The sequence below is a fragment of the Coregonus clupeaformis genome, unplaced genomic scaffold (assembly GCF_020615455.1).
Source record: "Coregonus clupeaformis isolate EN_2021a unplaced genomic scaffold, ASM2061545v1 scaf0443, whole genome shotgun sequence".
Classification (NCBI taxonomy): domain Eukaryota; kingdom Metazoa; phylum Chordata; class Actinopteri; order Salmoniformes; family Salmonidae; genus Coregonus; species Coregonus clupeaformis.
Window position 1 is genome coordinate 320,533 of NW_025533898.1, and position 14,335 is coordinate 334,867.

The 14,335-nt window shown below is 39.9% G+C and overlaps 1 protein-coding gene across 1 annotated transcript in view; it reads right to left on the reverse strand.

The window, feature by feature from the left end:
- Positions 1-452: 452 nt before the first annotated feature.
- The window catches only part of LOC121532993 (keratin, type I cytoskeletal 17-like), a 29,757-nt gene continuing 15,874 nt past the window's right edge, over positions 453-14,335 (reverse strand). Inside the window, exons 8-15 of the mRNA XM_045215454.1 lie at positions 5,828-6,231; positions 4,433-4,561; positions 2,647-2,729; positions 2,260-2,416; positions 1,661-1,897; positions 1,133-1,353; positions 884-972; positions 453-763 (exon numbers count right to left, since the gene is read on the reverse strand). Coding sequence (XP_045071389.1) covers positions 657-763; positions 884-972; positions 1,133-1,353; positions 1,661-1,897; positions 2,260-2,416; positions 2,647-2,729; positions 4,433-4,561; positions 5,828-6,231 — 1,427 coding nt within the window. The 3' untranslated portion in view covers positions 453-656. The remainder of the gene's footprint in view (positions 764-883; positions 973-1,132; positions 1,354-1,660; positions 1,898-2,259; positions 2,417-2,646; positions 2,730-4,432; positions 4,562-5,827; positions 6,232-14,335) is intronic.

Consider the following 14,335-nt stretch of genomic DNA (forward strand, 5'->3'; position numbering starts at 1 on the left):
TTCAAACCAAGCTGCTTACCTATTGCAGATTCAGTCTTCCCAGCCTGGTGCAGGTCTACAATTTTGTTTCTGGTGTCCTTTGACAGCTCTTTGGTCTTGGCCATAGTGGAGTTTGGAGTGTGACTGTTTGAGGTTGTGGACATGTGTCTTTTATACTGATAACAAGTTCAAACAGGTGCCATTAATACAGGTAACGAGTGGAGGACAGAGGAGCCTCTTAAAGAAGAAGTTACAGCTCTGTGAGAGCCAGAAAACTTGCTTGTTTGTAGGTGACCAAATACTTATTTTCCACCATAATTTGCAAATAAATTCATAAAAAATCCTACAATGTGATTTTCTGGATTTCTTTCTTCTCAATTTGTCTGTCATAGTTGACGTGTACCTATGATGAAAATTACAGGCCTCTCTCATCTTTTTAAGTGGGAGAACTTGCACAATTGGTGGCTGACTAAATACTTTTTTCCCCCACTGTAAGAGGTATAAGGTAACATGAGTAAATTACATCAGTTATCATTCAGCTGATGCAATCCTGCCAAAAGGGAAATATTACAGTGTGCGACCATGACATATATATAGAGACGAGGCTTGAACCCCCGTTTGCAGGGGTATGTGTGGTCCATTACCACTTCACCAGATTCCGGAACTATCTGACCTTCTCAGTTTATATCCTGGACCTTCTCATCAACTGAGGTGGACACCACCTTCCCATCCACCATCTCCTCCACGATCACCCTCACACGCTTCTGCATGTGTTGGTTGTACTCTGTGGAAAGAGACACAAAACAGGAATTCATTAATTAATTAATTGTGCGTATGATGGGTAACAACACTTGATTCTTTCACTGATTCATTCATTTGATTAATTATTCTCCTGCTTGCTCACCTTCCACCACTTCCTGGACATGTTGTACTTCCTGGACCTTCTCAACCATGATCACTTTCCTGATCTCCTGTCGGGTCTCCACATGCCTACTGGTAGATACACAGGGGAAGAACACTTCCGGTCAGCTAAACTCACCAACACACATCTTGATCTTCTAGTTTGCAATGAGGTTCCAATAAGCAGCTGTCATCTCCCCCCCCCATCCCTTCCCCCTCCCTCTGTTTCCTCCTCTTCATTATCCCCTCTCACCTGAGTCCCTCTCCATCCAGCAGCCTCCTGTACTCAGCGATCTCCATCTCCAGACTCATCTTGATGTCCAGGAGGATCTGGTACTCGGGGGCCTGCGGCTGGATGCTGACATTGAGCTGCTGCAGTTCCTCCTCCATGCTGTTGATATGAACCTGCAGCTGGCTCAGCTGGGAGCCGTAGCGACCATTTATATCAGTGACGCTCTGCTCCAGGTACCCCTTCTAGGAATGTGTTTATGTTTGTAAGGGATGAAGAAGATGGAGAAGGAAGAAAGGAGAGGGTAGTAGAAATTGATGAACAGGGAGATGAAGAAGGGTAGAGATAGTTAGATTGGTGCACATAAAGAAGTTAGAACACCTTGACATTACACCACAGTGGAGGTCTGAAAACATCTAACAAACGTTGATTTTGGACTGTAATGTTCCTTTAAGACATAAAGGAATTCCATATTTTAGGAACAGAGATAGGGTAAAGACAAATGCTATATGTTAAGGGATGCTGATTCACTAAGATGGTTTGATATCATACCTGAGTGAGCAGGCCATGCATTTCAATCTCCAGGCTCTGGAAGGTCCTCTTCAGGTCGGTCACCTGAGACTGAGACGTCTTCACCGCTATGGGGCTGGTGGTGATCTGGTTCTTCTCCACCATGCCCTCATACTGGGTCCTCATCTCCTCCAGCACCTTGCTCATGTCCACTGAGGAAGAACAGTCCATCTCCACATAAACAGCACCACACTGCTGTGTCCGCATCAAATGCATCTCCTAACAACAGGAAAAGGGGGGACAAATTGTGTCATAATACCTGGGATTTGTAGTTTACTTATATACAGGGAAGGCTAAAAGTATGTGAAAACAATGAGTTACTGTATATTTGAGTACTAATAACAGTGAAGTTGCCCTAGATTTGTTGTGGGTGAGTTTTGCCCCCTTGTGGCCAAACATGGAAAGGTCTCAAACCCACTGAGAATTAATAAATACATTCAAGTGCAAAAACATTGCAAAAACTAAAGGGGGAGCCAGGGTGTCCAAATGAAAAAAACACGTGGCTGTCCTGGCACATTGACACTTCAGCCAACAGCACAAGCGTTAAGACTTGAGTGTGTGAGGAGAATTGAGGAGGTTACCTCCTCATGGTTCTTCCTGAGGTAGACCAGCTCCTCCTTCAGCCCATCAATCTGCATCTCAAGGTCTCCTCTGGCATGCGTAAAGCTGTCTAGGACTCCTCTCAGACGAGCCACATCCCCTTCCGTCATCATACGCATTTTAGCCTCCTTCTCTAACCTATACGGGTTGAGGAGAGGAGAGAGCTTGATTAGTTCCTTCTCACAACAAACCAAGATACAAATTGCCCAACAGTATACTGATCCATAGCCCCTGCCTACCCCCATAAGCATTTCTGTAGATCTGGGAGGATTGGATGTACTCAATCTCAAACCTATAGGCCAAGAGCTACAAACAGAAACAGTACACTCACAGAAGCTGTGTACAGTACAGAGAGGAAGTGCACCTACTTCATCTTGAAGTCATCAGCTGCAAGTCTGGCTTTATCCACACACAGGATCATCTGAGAGTTCTCCATAGACCTGGCATGGATCTAGGAACAGGAGGACAGCCACAGTCAATGGAATGTAATAACAGTGTCAACTATGTATGGGATATAATGTGTTTAGATCAGCAGATCTGGGTCATATCTATTGTTCATTCATATACAACAAGGCACAGTTTTTCAACGATCAACAAGATAAATACTGAGACAATAGGAATTACTCCTCTAATCTAGGAAAGTATTCAGACCCCTTGACTTTTTTTCACATTTTGTTATGTTACAGCCTTATTCTAAAATGGATTTAATAAATAAAAAATCCTTCGCAATCTACACACAATACCCCATAATTACAAAGCTAAAACAGGATTTTTTACATTTTTGCACATCTATTAAAAACAAATACAGAAATACCTTATTTGCATAAGTATTCAGACCCTTTGCTATGAGACTCGAAATTGAGCTCAGGTGTATTCTGTTTCCATTGATCTTCCTTGAAATGTTTCTACAACTTGATTGGAGTCCACCTGTGGTAAAATAATTGATTGGACATGATTTGGAAAGGCCCACACCTGTCTATATATGAGGTTCCACAGTTGACAGTGCATGTCAGAGCAAAACCAAGCCCTGATGTCGAAGAAATTGTCCATAGAGCTCTGAGACAGGATTGTGTTGAGGCAAAAATCTGGGGAAGGGTATCAAAAGATGTCTGCAGCATTGAAGGTCCCCAAGAACAGAGTGGCCTCCATCATTCTTAAGTGGAATAAGTTTGTAAACATGAAGACTCTTCCTAGAGCTGACCACCTGGCCAAACTGAGCAATCGGGGAGAAGGGCCTTGGTCAGGGAGGTGACCAAGAACCCGATGGTCACTCTGACAGAGCTTTAGAGTTCCTCTGTGGAGATGGGAGAACCTTCCAGAAGGACAACCATCTCTGCAGCACTCCACCAACCAGGCCTTTATGGTACAGTGGCCAGACGGAAGCCACTCCTCAGTAAAAGCCACATGACAGCCCGCTTGGAGTTTGCCAAAAGGCACGTAAAGACACTCAGACCATGAGAAACAAGATTCTCTGGTCTGATGAACCCAAGATTGAACTCTTTGGCCTGAATGCCAAGCGTCACGTCTGGAGGAAACCTGGCACCATCCCTACGTTAAAGCATGGTGGTGGCAGCATCATGCTGTGGGGATGTTTTTCAGCGGCAAGGACTGGGAGACTAGTCAGGATCGAGGCAAAGATGAACGGAGCAAAGTACAGAGAGATCCTTGATGAAAACCTGCTCAGGACCTCAGACTGGGTCGAAGGTTCACCTTCCAACAGGACAACGACCCTAAGCACACAGCCAAGACAATGCAGGACTGGCTTGGGACAAGTCTCAGAATGTCCTTGAGTGGCCCAGCCAGAGCCCGGACTTGAACCCGATCGAACATCTCTGGAGAGACCTGAAAATAGCTGTGCAGCAACGCTCCCCATTCAACCTGACAGATCTTATGAGGATCTGCAGCGAGGAGTGGGAGAAACTCCCTATATTCAGGTGTGCCAAGCTTGTAGCGTCATACCCAAGAAGACTGAGGCTGTAATCGCTGCCAAAAGTGCTTCAACAAAGTACTGAGTAAAGGGTCTGAATACTTATGTAAATGTGATATTTACGTTTTTTTTATATATATACATTTGCTAAAATTTGGAAACAATGTTGATTCAACCAGTGTGTGCCCAGTGGGTAGCTACATTAAAACTACATTTCCCAGAAGTACCTTGTTGCGGATGTCTGCGATGGTGGCATAGAACCCACTGAGGTCCTTCTTGTGAGTCGGTGATCTCATCTCGTAGAGCTCTTTGATCTGCAGCTCCAACTTGCTATTGGCTGCCTCTAGAGAGTGCACCTGTGTACACAGGGAGTGGAGGGAATCAGTTCAGTTCATGTGTCTTTCCGAAATAGGACCTATGGGTGCCATTTGGGGCTCATCCCATCACGTTATGTGAATCAGTGCACTCCCATAACATAATCCCCAACATAATGGAATTGAAAATAAATGATCAAATCCTGCTGTCATTGTCCTCATCAGTGGTGTAAAGTACTTCAGTAAAAATACATTAAAGTACTTCTTAAGTAGGTTTTTTGGGTATCTGTACTTCACTTTACTATTTATATTTTTGACAACTGTTATTTTACTCCACTACATTCCTAAAAAAAATTATGTACTTTTTACTCCATACATTTTCCCTGACACCCAAAAGCACTCATTACACTTTGAATGCTTAGCAGGACAGGAAAATGGTCCAATTCACACTCTTATCAATGGTCGTCCCTACACAAACGCTTTGCTTGTAAATTATGTCAGAGTGTTGGAGTGTGCCCCTGGTAATCCGCACAAAATTTTAAATAAATAATTGTGCCGTCTGGGTTGTTTAATATAAGGAATGTGAAATTATTTATACTTTTACTTTTGATACTTAAGTATTTTTGAGCAATTACATATACTTTTGATACTTAAGTATATTTAAAACCAAAGACTTTTGGACTTTTACTCAGGTAGTATTTTACTCCGTGACCTTCACTTTTACTTGAGTCATTTTTTATTAAGGTATCTTTACTTTTACTCAAGGATGAAAATTGGGTAGTTTTTCCACCACTGGTCCTGATTTTGTATTTAGGAATGCGTTTATAACAGGTGTGTCTTTTAATAATAATGAGACTTCTCCTTGGAGCTATACAGGCAAACTATACGTTACTGTTTCTTCTCAATAGCAATTTTACAATTAGAAAAGTTAATGATGGAATAAATCGTTTTTAAAAAGTTAAAAGTTAAGTAAAAGTGTTTATATATATATATATATATATATATATATATATATATATATATATATATATATATATATATATTATGGGTCAATTTACTGTAGACTACTGCATTATCACATTTAATTTAACATTGTGGATCATATTCATGAAAGGGGTTGTTTAAAACAAAAATGTATAAATGTATGGGGTCAATTTACTGTAGCCTACTGTATTATCACATTTAATCGAACATTGTGGATAGTATTGATAAAGGGGGTTATTTAAAACAAAAATGCTTGATAACAATGATTAAAGATAATTTGCTCATAGCTTAATCTCCGTCCACATCCCCGTCACTCTTCCTTACCTTTTCCAGGTAGGTGGCCAAACGGTCGTTCAGATTCTGCATGGTATGCTTCTCGTTGGCGCTGAAAGTGATCTGGCCTGGCCAGTCCATAGAGAAAGAGGATTGAGAGATACGGGTGCCGTATCCCCCCACACCTCCGTATACACTCGGCGCGCGACTGCTCCCAAGAGATGACACGCTCATACGGGACCTACCGCTTCCCAACCCGTTGGAAAACTGCATCCCACCGGTAGAACTGAGGCCACTCGAACCGACACCGCTACGTGAGCTGTAGCTACGGCTACTATTGCGACTGGCTACAAAAGACATGGCGAGAGATAGTCTGGCGATGCGTCCTGGGAGGTTAAAGTGCGTTTTTCCGAGTGTGAGGCGACATGTAAAATACCCCCTTTTGTGTCCTCGAGCTTCTTATACAGTTGGATTAAGCATGATTGACTACGTCACCACTATTCCATGGAATGAAAGTGTATCTAATTGTTTTGTTAAGTAGGTGGGTACAGGGCTTGCAACAACTATGTAACAAGAGACATCAAGTCACTAAGGACTTTAAGGGAAATTAATTGTTCAGTAAAGGTTGTGGTTTATGAAGGGCAGTGTGTTTGACAGGTATAGACTGACAAATCAGACAGCTTGTGATTCTCTGGAAATTCACTGGATGTGTTTTCAGATATCCATTTTCAATTACATTTTGGTTTGTTTACTGAAATTGGCAATGTTTTCAAGGATTTGTAGGCTAAATATTGTATTTGTTATGTTATTATTTTACCTAACTAAAATGCTGCACCAAGTCTCTCAATCACTTACATTTGATGATTTTCTATAAGTCTATCCATTTGAAAAAATGGGCAGTAACAGTCATATTTTTTTAAATGTAGATTACCATTATGATCTGTTCATAAATTCAACACATTCAATTGTGTTACTTCATCTACTCAGTATACTTGCAGAAAACAGCCGGAATAAATTGAACAGTTTCATTCCAAAACGCTATATATCCATTTTCAGAAATGTTGGTAAATTAGATTTTATTGTTTAAAGAAATTCTGAAAGAGATTGGTGTGTTTTTTCACTATCTAATGAGGTTGTTCAATGACAAACATGTATTTGTAAATTTCTATTTTTTTATATATTTTTTAGGGGGTAGATCAGCTTTAATAATGCAGATAGATTATAGCTTCCATCAATTTAATTGTCTGCATCACTTCCAATCCCCCATATGTTTTTTTCTCTCGCAAATATATATATATATATATATATATATATATATATATATATATATATATATATACACATACATACATATAGATATATCTACATACATATATATACATATCCTTTAAAAAATATATATTTCCCTTTATTACTTTCCAACCTCACCACACCTTCCCTAATTGGAGTAAACTAGTGAACAACAATGCTGAGAACTCTACTTCCAGCTTATACATACTATATATATTTTATGGACACAGTCAATTTTACAATAATTATATTTTGTTTGTTTTTACTCCTGAACTCCGATCATTTTCATGATGTCCATCTGTTTTGCTTCTATATGCCATATCTTTCTAACTGTGCTCTTTCACAAAAGCTCTCAACCTATAACCTATATACTTATTTTGGACACAGTATGCTTTACATTAGTTATCTTGTTGTTATTAGTTGTTGTTAGTTGTTTTTAGTCCCATCCTTCAACTCCATTCAACACCACCCATCATATATTTTTCAACTGTACTGTGATGTTTTACAAAAGTTCTGAACCCTTCTATTCTCATTGTTTCTACAGAATGTAAATTGAAAATAAACATTTTTGCTAAAAGCATTATTATATTATTGATCAATTGACTATGACTTTTCAGATCACCCAGTAGTGCTATTTGCAGGGTTAGCTCCAGGTAAATATTGCAATCCTTTAGCCATTCCTGGACCTGTGTCCAAAAACATGTATTTGTTAGTACTGCTAGGTTTCACACAGTCAATTGTAACAAATAACTACATTTTTTATAAAGAAATGTACGAATGATACATTTGTGACATCAATATTTAATAATGTTTTACAAAAAAATATTCAATATAGTAATATGATATCTGTATGTAGAACATTTACATTTGAAATTTTAGTCATTAGCAGATGCTCTAATCCAGAGCAATTTACAGAAAGTGCATTCATTTTAAACTAGCTAGGTGAGACAACCACATCCCAGCTAGCACATAACGTTCTGAGAACCATATGTTTCTTACAGCTTGGTGAGAGCTTGGTTGTCCTATGGTTTATTGCATACAACCTTCCCATAACGCAGAAAAATGTTTGCGACCCCACCATGTAAAAACAGGGGTGTAATCAACGGTCAATGTTTACTTTTTTAATTGGGAGTATGACAGTCTATGATGTTATTTTCCCCCCAGTCTGATTTAGTGCCTGGTCTTGTCCATTCTCTTCTAATGAGGCGAGTGGGCATTGTAGAGGGAAACATAAGACATATGTGTTCCTGGGAGTCTTGTCTTTCAGTGATGGGGTCATAATATTTTGTAGCTTAAACAATTCAAAAGATAGTCACATTTTTGGGAAGAAAACAGAAACCGCTCTGTTTATTACCACCGCATCTGACATAACCCCAGTTCTATGAACCAAGCACAATCATTTGTATTCATTTCAGAGTTTGTCTCCCCATTTCATAATCAGGCGACCCGTGGTTGTGAAACACTGCCATAACATTTCCTACAAGTTACCTCATGGTTCTATTTAAAGTTATGTTCTCAAAACATTCAGAGAACATTAAGAAACAACGTTCTTTTGTGGGAATTTCAGTACTTCAGCATAATGTTTTCTGCAGGTTTCCTCATGGTTCTATTAAAAGTCATGTTCTCAGAACATTAAGAAAACTTTCCATAAAATCCACAAGAAAACATGAGTACAGTTTTCTGTACAACAAAACTCTCTATCCTCTATCTTGTTAAGTGTGTTCAGGTGTTTTGGCCACGCCCAATAATTGGCCACACCTGATCTTAATGAGTGCTTGTTTCCTTTGAAATAGGATCTGTTTGAATAAACTAAAATGAACAGCTTTATATGAATAAAAAAAAACATGGAATGCTAGCTCCATCCTGGTGGCGCAGTGAACTTATTCCATGGATAGACCAGAAGATCATAGGTTTGAATCTCACAGACACCATGCCACAATAAAAAATTAATGGGTTGGCATGATTACTGCCTAGGTGAATTAATTTCTATCTGTGCTTGGAGTTCACAACAACTAAACTAGCAGTGTTATTTGAAAGACTTATTGAAACATGTTCTCAGCATGTTATTGAATTACCTTCAAATAACCAATCATTTCCATTCTAAGAACATTAATAAAACCTCCCAGGAAAACATTAAAGGAACAATAGTAAAACATTCTCAGAACCTCCTTGCAACTTAAAAATGTATGTTCCCAGAATAGGAGAATATTTCACTTTCGTTTAAAACACTTTACGTTTCAACTGTCAGGAAACATATGGCTTCGTTCCCAGAACCAATGGGAAACCAAAAACGTACGTTCCCACAACTTCCAAGGAAACAAATGTGCTGGCTGGGATATTACAGTCAAATTACAGGATAAGAACATTCCATTTTAGCTAAACAATGGATTTATAGCATTTGCATTAAAATAAAAAAGCTGTACACACCTGGATTGTACAATATTTGCACATTATTCTTTAAAAAATTATTCAAGCTCTGTCAAGTTGGTGCCATTTTCAAGTCCTGCCATAGATTGCCAATGACAAGCATATCCATAACATGATGCAGCCACCACCATGCTTGAAAACATGGAGAGTGGAAACATATGGCTTCGTTCCCAGAACCAATGGGAAACATCAGTGATGTGTTGCGTTGGATTTGCCCCAAACATAATGCTTTGTATTCAGGACATGAAGTTTATTTCTTTGCCACATTTTTTCCAGTTTTACTTTAGTGCCTTATTGCAAACAAGATGCATGTTTTGGAATATTTATTTCAGCTTCCTTCTTTTCGCTCTGTCATTTAGGTTAGTATTGTGGAGTAACAACACAACCATTAAACTCTGTAACTGTTTTAAAGTCACCATTGGCCTCATGGTGAAATCCCTCTACGCGGTTTCCTTCCTGTATTTTTGTAGTGACTGGCTTTATTGATACACCATCCAATGTGTAATTATTATCTTCTCAAACTGCTAAAAGGGATTTTCAATGTCTTTGATTTTTTACCCATCTACCAATAGGTGCCCTTCTATGCGAGGCATTGGAAAACCTCCCTGGTCTCTGTGGTTGAATCTTTGTTTGAAATTCACTGCTCGACTGAGGGACCTTCCAGATAATTGTATGTGTGGGATACAGAGATGGGGTAGTCATTCAAAAATTATGTTAAACACTATTAATGCACACAGAGTGAGTCCATGCAAATTATTATATGAATTGTTAAGCACATTTCTACTCCTGAACTTATTTAGGCTTGCCATTACAAAGGGGTTGAATACTTATTGACTTAAGACATTTCAGCTTTTCACTTTTAATGAATTTGTAAAAATGTCTAAAAACATAATTCCACTTTCACATTATGGGGTATTTTGTGTTTTTATTTGTTACCTCTAAGCCACAAAAGTACAAATCATTCATACACGGTGGACCCACAAGACGACGTGATGAATGATCCACATGCCTCGCTATGTGAACTCATCCCCATCAAGACTTCACTGTCGCTATCCTCAAACCACCACCCATTGAAACCCCAAAGCCCCCTCATGCAGCCAATATACTTGTACATTAAAAAAATCACTTACCTTAATGGCCTCAATGTATTTTCTGGTGACCCAAAAGGTTAAAAGGGAGTGTTTGACTTGACTCTTTTTTGGCACCGTGTGATGAGAGATTTTCCCAGGGAAACCAAGATACCATTGTGTGCCTAATCACTTGGCAGACCTTCTGCTGTTTTCTTTGGTTCTATTATCACAGGTAGAGATATTTATGTTCTGCCTCGATTAGCGTATGACGGTAACAAAAGTGAAAGGGTGAGTCGTAATTTTCTTTGGCCTACATGCAATTCCTTCCGAATGTCAGTTGGAATGCCTGTGTGTCTTGGCTCATATGATAAAGCAGGTATGGAGGGGAGTGGTATACCTCCTTTACTGGAAGTTACACCAGTAAAAAAGAGGGACACAGCACAGACTGATCCAGCACAATTTGGAGGGCTGGAGGTGGAAGGACACTAACAAAATGGGTGTATTTCTAATCTACACTATAAAAATTAAAGGTTCCTGGATGAAATTGTGGGGGAAGCCCTACATGTTCTTCAAAGAACCCCTTTTAATGGATTTTCGAATAACCTTTTGAATAACCTTTTGGGGTTAATTTTTGAACTACCCTAATAATACGCATAAAAATAACACAGTATTTTAGTTGTCAGTGTTTATTATATTAGTGGCAAATCAGAATAAAAAGATCAAAATATGAGGTAAACTCCTACACTCTAAAAATTAGGGGTTGAACAAGGGATCTTCTAAGATCATCAAAGTTCTTCAAATAACCTTTGGGTTCTTGGCACTGAAAATTGCCCCCAAAAGGTTCTTAAGAACCTAACTGCCCAACTGAAACGTTTTGATTTTAATTTGAAAGGACTGCAGGTGCAGGCACTTAACTGAAACATTTAAGGATTTCCTAAATTAAAGGTAAGGTTTGGCCCTTGTATGATCTAAATTGATATTGTTTTATGATGATACCATCTATCTTTTCATATTTGTGCAAATCTTTCTAAAACAGAAAATGGACACAATTCAATGGATATCAATAAACAAAGAGATAAGAATATGTAGGCTATAATAATATGTTGAAGGCTAGCTGTATTGGGTGCAGATGACTGAACTGCTCACTTTTGTGTCTGCAGGTATACAGACGAGGAGGCATACAAAGGTACCTCAGACTGGGGGCAAAGGTTCACCTTCCAACTGGACAACAACCCTAAGCACACAGCCAAGACAACGCAGGAGTGGCTTCAGTACAAGTCTCTGAATGTCCTTGAGTGGTCCAGCCAGAGCTTGGATTTGAACCCAATCGAACATCTCTGGAGAGACTCAGGTGGACTCCAATCAAGTTGTAGAAACATCTCAAGGATGATCAATGCAAACAGGATAAACCTGAGCTCAATTTCGAGTCTCATGGAAAAGGGTCTGAATATTTATGTAAATAAGTTATTTATGTTTTGAATTATATGCATTTGCTAACATTTCTAAAAACCTGTTTTCGCTTTGTCATTATGGGATATTGTAGGTAGATTGATGAGGAAAAAAAGTAATTTAATAAATTTTAGAATAAAGCTGTAACGTAACCAAATGTGGAACAATTCAAGGTGTCTGAATACTTTCCGAATGCACTGTATGTTGTTGCTCTGTCAGGTTTTGAGCTGGTGTCGGAGGTGACTGATGAGGAGCTCAAGGCAGCCTTAGGCCCTGTCCCTGACCTCCCAAAGATATCACTGTGGCCTACTCCATCCCTGAGAAGGTCAGTACCAAATACAGTGTCTTGCAAAAGTATTCATCCCCCTTGGCGTTTTTCCTATTTTGTTGCATTACAACCTGGTGAAGTGAAATGAAAAAAATAACGTACAAAAAAATATATATCAATAACGGAAAAGTGGTGCGTGCATATGTATTCACCCCCTTTGCTATGAAGCCCCTAAATATGATCTGGTACAACCAATTGTCTTCAGAAGTCACATAGTTAGTTAAATAAAGTCCACCAGTATGTATACACCTGTTCTGACAGGCCCCAGAGTCTGCAACACCACTAAGCAAGGGGCACCACCAAGCAAGTGGCACCACGAAGACCAAGGAGCTCTTTAAACAGGTCAGGGACAAAGTTGTGGAGAAGTACAGATCAGGGTTGGGTTATAAAAAAATATCTGAAACTTTGAACATCCCACGGAGCACCATTAAATCCATTATTGAAAAATGGAAAGAATATGGCACCACAACAAATCTTCCAAGAGAGGGCCGCCCACCAAAACTCACAGAGCAGGCAAGGAGGGCATTAATCAGAGAGGCAACAAAGAGACCAAAGATAACCCTGAAGGTGCTGCAAAGCTCCCCAGCGGAGATTGGAGTATCTGTCCATATGACCACTTTAAGACGTATTCTCCACAGAGCTGGGCTTTATGGAAGAGTGGCCAGAAAAAAAGCCATTGCTTAAAGAAAAAAATAAGCAAACATGTTTGGTGTTCACCATAAGTCATGTGGGAGACTCCCCAAACATATGGAAGAAGGTACTCTGGTCAGATGAGACTAAAATTGAACTTTTTGGCCATCAAGGAAAAAGCTAGGTCTGGCGCAAACCCAACACCTCTCATCACCCCGAGAACACCACCAGTGGCTAGATGTGCCAAGCTTACAGACACATACCCCAAAAGACTTGCAGATGTAATTGCTGTAAAAGGTTGCTCTACAAAGTATTGACTTTGTGTTATGTGGGCAGCTTGTCTCTCCCTTTTCTGTTTCCCTTCCTCCTTGTTTTGTCTCCTCTTTGTCTGTTGTATCTGTATGTGTGTTTGTCCCCATTATGTGGGTGCGTCTGCCGGTGTGTGTCTGGAGTGGATCGGGGGGCGTGCTCAGGATCTGCCTCTCCTGTGCAGCTGCGGGTTGATTCCAGTGATTCCTGCCTACGCAGCTGCATCCTATTCTCTCATCAACCTGCACTACTAATTCCTGGGCATGGCTCTCCACCGGCGCCAGATCGTTGTTCTTACTAGAGCGTTCAGACATACCTCCCAACCTGCCTGCCTGCCTTCCTGCCTGCCTGCCTGCCTCAGCCTCTCCTTCCTCCGGAGCCGACTAGCCCACTCTGTTCCTTTTCTTCAGTTGTTTTTGGACTAGACAAATTGAACTTTTATTAAAATAATGTTTGTTTCTTCCACTCCCTTAGTCGTGTTTTGTTTCTCGGAGTGCTGGGTTTAACCATAGCGTAACACTTTGGGGGGGTGAATAGTTATACACGCTCAAGTTTTCTGTTTTTTTTGTCTTATTTCTTGTTTGTTTCACAATAAAAATTATTTTGCATCTTCAAAGTGGTAGGCATGTTGTGTAAATCAAATGATACAAACCCCCAAAAACTAATTCCAGGTTGTTAGGCAACAAAATAGGAAAAATGCCAAGAGGGGTGAATACTTTCGCATGCACCTTTTAACGGTGGGATTCGAAATGGTCGGTGATCTGTTTTTTAACTTGGCTTTCAAATACTTTCGAAGGGCAGGATGGATATAGGTCTGTAACAGTATGGATCCAGAGTGTCACCCCCTTTGAAGAGGGGGATGAACGCGACAACTTTCCAATCTCTGGGGATCTCAGACGTTACGAAAGAGAGGTTGAACAGGCTAGTAATAGGGGTTGCGACAATTTTGGCGGCTAATTTTAGAAAGAAAGGGTCCAGATTGTCTAGCCCAGCTGATTTGTAGGGGTCCAGATTTTTCAGCTCTTTCAGAACATCAGTTGTCTGAATTTGTGTGAA